The sequence below is a fragment of the Sinocyclocheilus anshuiensis genome, unplaced genomic scaffold (assembly GCF_001515605.1).
Source record: "Sinocyclocheilus anshuiensis isolate Anshui unplaced genomic scaffold, SAMN03320099.WGS_v1.1 scaffold890, whole genome shotgun sequence".
Taxonomy (NCBI): Eukaryota; Metazoa; Chordata; class Actinopteri; order Cypriniformes; family Cyprinidae; genus Sinocyclocheilus; species Sinocyclocheilus anshuiensis.
Window position 1 is genome coordinate 824,067 of NW_015537986.1, and position 6,796 is coordinate 830,862.

At 38.4% G+C, this 6,796-nt stretch overlaps 1 protein-coding gene across 3 annotated transcripts in view; it reads right to left on the reverse strand.

Annotated features, from left to right (window-relative positions):
- The window catches only part of avl9 (AVL9 homolog (S. cerevisiase)), a 55,764-nt gene that overhangs the window by 20,498 nt on the left and 28,470 nt on the right, over positions 1–6,796 (reverse strand). For all 3 annotated transcript variants that reach the window (XM_016468834.1, XM_016468822.1, XM_016468828.1), the window contains exon 4: positions 1,116–1,201. In XM_016468834.1, the coding sequence (XP_016324320.1) occupies positions 1,116–1,201 (86 nt within the window). The remainder of the gene's footprint in view (positions 1–1,115; positions 1,202–6,796) is intronic.

A 6,796-nucleotide genomic window follows, 5' to 3' on the forward strand; every position in this document is an offset into this window, starting at 1 on the left:
AAAGAGCGGCTATGCGGTTGTTTTGGCTATATTACTTTTTTGTCTCATGCAGCGCACTGCCTGCGTCTGAGTAACAAACGTAAAAAAAAAATAAAAAATAAAAAAGTGCATGTGATATTAACAGACGACCTACGCTCATAGTTATAATTCCAAACAATCAGTAAGTGACAGGTGCTTGGAAACGCTGAGCTGATGGCAGGGGCTTTGGAATTTTTGTGGCGGTCAGTGTGGATATTGTGGATGAGTTCTTCTGTGTCATCACATTCTATTAGTTCTACAGCTTCAGTTTCGGAACTTTCACGCTTAGTAACACATACAGCTGTTCCCTCACCACAGTGCAACAGTGAAAACGGACCCCTTTCAAACAGTGTCGCGTTCTGAACGTTGTTTAAGCGACATACAACGGTACACCGCCCAGCACTACGCTACGGTGATGCGGAGAGACACAGAGGAGACAAATTGTTGAATAAAGTCGTTATTTTTGTTTTCTTCGTGTACAAAAAGTATTCTTGTTGCTTCATAACGTTACGGTTGAACCACTGATGGCAGATGGACTATTCTGACGATGTCTTTCATAGTTTTCTGGACCTTGACAGTGTAATTTACTTGGCAGTCAATGGGACAGTCACAATCCTCCCGGTTTTCATCCAAAATATCTTAAATTGTGTTCCGAAGACGAACAAAGCTTTTACAGGTTTGAAACGACAAGGGGGTAAGTTATTAATGACAAAATGTTAATTTTGGGGTGGAGTAACCCTTTAACTAAGGGTTTTCCCTCAATCAACTCCTAATTTGCTGCTTATTGACAGTAAGAAAGGAAGTTGTTGTAGTAGTTATGTTTAGGTATGGGATAGGGTTAAGGGAGCTAGAATATGCTCATACAAAATAAGACATTAATATGTGCTTTATACAGTAAGTACTAATAAACAGCCAATATGCTAGTAATATGCAGGCTATTAAGAAAATGGTTAGAGTGTTCCCTAATCTAAAGTGCTACTAAAATTAAATCGTCCACAATTTTTTCTCTTTCTTTCTTTTTTCTTTCTTTCTTTCAATAAAAAAAACAAAACAGCAAAAACGTGACAATAATTAGTATAAATTATACATGGACAAACCTTAGCCTCCATCTGTCTGTAGCAAGAAACTCCATAAACACATTTCTGCTGGCCATCCAGAGGGGGCAAATGAAAGTAGACAGTGTCTGTCCGTAAAGAAACACAAAGTACTGTTTAAAAACAGATATGCAGATAAAATTCAACTTCATATCCTATCTGTGATCCTAGATCAGTCTGGACATACCACACCATTATCTTACAGTGTTTTTTCACTTTCACACATTACAACACAACAATAAAGCAACATTGAATGACACAAAGTAAAGAAAATAAATCACATCATAAAGTAGTGCTGTCAATCGATTAAAAAATTGAACGAATTATTCGCACATTTTTCTGAAATTAATTGCGATTAATCCCACCTAAAATTAAAGTTTTTAAATATATATTTTATTTTGCAATAATTTCACATCCAATCTTCAAATTAATGTAGAAACAACATAAAGACAGTATATTTGTTAATATTTGTTTAGTGGCATCTCTTTTTTTATGACTGAAGGCGATATCACTAATACCAATACTACTGATGTCTCTATGAAATAGTTTTTTCCCTAATTTTTAACCATTTATTATAGCCATTCAACATTACAGTATAATTGAGAGCTATTAATTTTAACATTTATTAGACTTCAAAAAATAACTTCTAATTTAAGTGAACTTAAGCAAATCTTCACATAAACCCATTATAATAAATAGGGATGCACCGATACTGATACTGGTATCGGTATCGGGCCCGATACTGAGCTCCTGTACTCGTACTCATACTCGCTAAAATGCCCCGATACCACACAGCATGTGATAAGAGCCATATTCAGACAAAGAAACAGCTGATGAGCAAAGTACGCAGAGTGGATTGAGCGTGCGGCGGCGCAGATGCGCGAGCTTGTTGAGTGAATATCCCTTTCTCACAGACATCACTGGAAAGTTTGTAGTTCGGTCGGATATGTCAAAAAGATGTAAGTAAAACAATGCACAAGTTACTTAATGGTAGGGAGGGAGGGAGAGAGAAAGAGAGCGCACTTCTGTTGTGTGATCTTTATTGATGTTCGCTCATTTAGCACGCATCATTTGGATTAAAACTAAATCGTAAATATAAGACAATTTATAGGGGCATTCACTATAAACGGCATTTATTTTCACTCTTAAGCATACACGACTTTCTGGCGAAAGTGAAACTAACAGCCTGTGTGAAATGTGCTAGGCTGTACTGTACTTGTCCCTCTCATTCTGCACCAGTACAAATATGTGTGCGTGTTGCGCGTGTTTTGCTTGCTTCATGAGCATTTCTGCATTATATGAGTTGCTTTGGAAAATAAATCGCTGCACGTTTCAGATGAAAAAAAACGCGACTTCTATTTATGAAAATATCACAGTTAGGAGATTTATAGCCAGTGGTTATAGAAAAAGTCTTAGATCTTTGAGTTCAGCTCATGACAAACTCATGACAAACAAAAGTGTTGCGTTTATAATTTTGTTCAGTGTATATATGAATAAATATACTCCGTGACAGCAGAGCCCAAAGCTCATGGCCAGTGGTGTTTGGACTGGAGTTTGAATCTCAATTATATAATCTTATATCTTAAATGATATAAACGGGTATCACCCACGAGCTCTCCCGCGAGCTGTCTCAGCACAGCGAATGGGAAAGTTTTTACTCTATCGCTTTGTAGCAACAGAAGTGTCCCGGGGCTCAAAATTCACATGGTATGAGGGCGTAGTGACGCTGGGTGCAACTAAAAAGGTCCCGCTGTCCAGTGAGGTCCGCTTGGGGAGTTACGGAACGCCTGGCTCGGCGATCTCATATCGCATAATCTAATTACCTGCTTATCTCCTGAAATGCAACTTTCTATACCACGCTATTCAACGCCAATCCCGCCGTGCAGTCAATATCACTGGTTAAGGTTAGGGTCACGTGTGGGGTAGGTTAAGGGGGTTAGCATTTTTTGTACCATAGTGTAGGAAATCAACACTGTGATTGACACGACCAATAACATCTTTAGAATCAACTGTGGGGCGTAGTTTGCACTGAAGTGGACTGGGTGAAAAAATTGTGCATGCGTATCAGGTGCCTGTCTATCAATGGGAGGAAGTCACACCCTACTTTGGAGCTCCCACCCCCATTTGGAGATCTCCAGGCTACAGTTATACCCTTCTTGTTAGATGAGGGAGATGGTTAGATGGTTTTGAAAACCACTGCATTTCAGAGACATGCTCTTAAATGTCACTCATATATAACAAATAATTACATGCATGCACAGTTTTAAGGCAGCTTTAATCGCCTTTTGGTAACTTCATGTCTTAACTGACAGCATAACTACAGCTCATCGTTTCTTTTGTGCTTTAATGGAATGATACAGCACGCGCCACGGCATTTGTGGGTGCAATTGAAGAGCACGTGCTACGAGCATAGTATAATGGCTACCAGGACAGGAAAATATGTTTTAACTGACATATGGCCCGACAACATCTCATCTGACCGCATTTCACTGCTCCCTCGTCACCTGTACCTTTTCCACGCTCGTTTGACTAGCGCATGGCGCTGAGGCGAAGTTGGAGTGCATAAGGTTTGGAGTGGAGTGCCACTGCCCTGCAAAGTTTAGCTCCAACCCTAATCAAACACACCTGAACAAGCTAATCAAAGTCTTCAGGATTACTAAGGCTGAAGGCAGGTGAGGGTTTTTTCAGGGTTGGAGCTAAACTCTGCGGGACATCGGCACTCCAGGACCGATGTTGCCTACCCTTGCGATAGACAGAAAATCGAAACTGCTGATGAGATGAAGACGAAAATCTAGTGTAAAATGAGAATGTTATGTTTTTAGTGATATAATTGTGTGATAAAAAGTGTCTGTTGAGGAGTAAATCAAATATATCAAGAGCTGCAAAGGAATAATCTCTCTTATAATTTTATGCCAGCCTTTTATAGAAGGTAACATATCTCTGAACCAAGACATCAAAATATTTTTCCCGGCAGTCTGGCATGTTTATTGGAAATTAATTTAGGAAGATCTAGAAGTACTGATAATGGTTTTAACTCCAAGACCATACATCTCAATTTGATCAAAATTTTAGCCCACCAGGCTTTAATGATGATAATAACACCCATCAACAATGGGTGTAATTTCGTGTATCCACCTTGTATGTCTGACATAAGGCATGATATGTAATCTGCGCAAGATCTTTAGCTGAATGTCTTCTTGTCTGCCTGACGGATCTACTGACTCTGATGCTCTGGGTGTGGGGAACAATGAAGATTAACGAGCTGATCGCATAGTCTGTCATCTGGATACTATCCAGTGGCGTTGATTCTGAAATATACGGCAGGGGAACAGTTTCAACTATGCTTCTGCCTTTCTGAATGTCCACCAGCCTTACATCTCCTAGAAATTATGGGTCAGCTAACCCACATCATACAAAGAAATCTACACCCTGGACTACACCATCTTAAAACTAAAGTTTGTCGGTTGGAGCATTTGCATGCCAAATCTGGTTTTACAGTTAACAAAGGATGCTCTCTAAAGCTAAATCTGATTTTTACAATTAGGATAGGTAAAGGGAATACTAGAACTCTCTTTTCCACTGTAAATAATATCCTACAGCCACCTGACTCTTGCACGTCATGGAACTCTCACATAAAACATTGCTTTACATTTTGTAAAGGGCAGTTCGACTGTGAGGACTCAAGATCAAGCCAAACAGATTTAGGTCTTCTTTGAGCAATTCAATGACAAATCAGAGCTGACAATTTAATGTTTGGAAAGTTAGAAAATTCTCAAAACTCCCAACTCTTGAGTTGTAGTTGAGAATTTCATTTTAATTTTTCTTTTGCTCCAGATAAATTAACTTAGCTACCCATTCAACTCTGTAATAACCTTACTGGACAGTAAAACAAAACCATCTGCACTGGATATAATAACCAGGGGAAAATGTTTTTACTAAAGCAATCCTCCCCAACCAAGACATAGGGAGAGCCATCAACCTATTCAGACCATCATAGACTTTTTCAAGCACTTATGTAGAATTAGCTTTATACATTTGGCTGAATGTAGGGGTCATGTTAATACCCAAGTAAATAAAGGCAGGATCAGAACGTTTAAACGGAAATAACGTACGTAAATTTAAATGTGGATTATTGTTTCCCACAGGCAGGGCAATTGATTTAGGAATATTAAATCTTATACAGAAAATTGTTGCCACTGCAACAAACACCTCTGCACTGACATGTTAAGATCTGAGAGAAAGCCTGTTATGACCGTTTGTAATAACCACTCCAAGAGGAGTTTTTTCTAAAGTATAAATAAATAAGGTCACTCCACAAGGTCCAAGGCTTTTTCAGCATACAAAGAAAAAATAAGAGCATTAGTTTTGAGGTTTTAAGAAAGCTCATTGATTTTTAAAAGCCACCTAATGTCATATGTGGAGTTTCTACCTTTATTAATTAAACCGTCTGTGCGTCATTGGGGCCATGATGCATTTTTCGATTTATTTTATGTTTCCTGAGGTGCGCTTGTAATCTTAGTATGTTTTTTTCATCAAAAACAGTTATAATTTAGAAATAAGTTATATTCTACCCTGAATTTAGTCATATGATTACAAGGCCTTACATATTACACCGATCACAGGTCATGGTGGTCATGTAATGCATTTTCATATTTTTATATTATGTTTCTCAAGGTTAGTTTATAAAGTTTGCAAAGTTTTTTGCACCAAAAGCAACTTGCTTTTTGCGTCATTTCCAGTGCAAGTACGCTGCGCACGCTTGGCTGCCACTTCACACTGAGGCTTTAAGTTTGCTTTGTTTTGTCTTGTCGTTGTTCAATACAATTCAATTCAATTCAAGTTTATTTGTATAGCGCTTTTCACGATACAAATCGTTGCAAAGCAGCTTTACAGAAAATTAAAGTTTCTACATTATATTTAGTAATAGCTTATGTAGCGTCTGGACCAATCAGACACACAATTTTTTTTTGTTATATTTAACAAATACTCTGTAACTCCCCTCAGTCAACAAACCAACTATGAGGGTCTATGATGGACCCTTCCCCCGAAATGCATCTAACACCTCAGAAAGGCAGAACAGGCCTCTGGTTCCATGGCAACCAATGCTGATATCACTGGTTTTATTGCCCAAAGGAATACGGGCAGAGCACTACTCACAATTCATTTACCCTTAGGAAAGACACACAATGCTCATAAAAATGGACTCTTCTCTAATTAATTCATAGGAAAACCTTTCTGTGAATGAACACACATCTCCTCAGGACATTGTGTATACCATTACTGTTCTTGTATATTGTGTTTTGAATTGTATACTGTTTTGTGTGTGTGTTATGATAGATCACTAGTTAATATAACCCCACCGATACCATGTTTGGTCTCTTTGAATTTGTCTTCTGATGACCTAAATGAGCGTTTATATTATATGTGGGTACATAGGCAATATATTCGTGTTCTAAGAATCTTTAGTAATTTTGATTCAAGTTCCATATGCAAATTACATGCTCTCACACAAAGGGTCATAAAACTCCCCAGTATTTCCAACCTCCCGCTTGGAATTTCAGCCTTTCTCATTGGATAAGCCCATCCTGAGAGGCCTGAATCTTCTCAGACCTTAAAAGGCTCACGCACAGTTCCGCCCATGTTTTTCTTCTGCTAAGTCTTCTGCTAAAACCTTCTGATTGCGG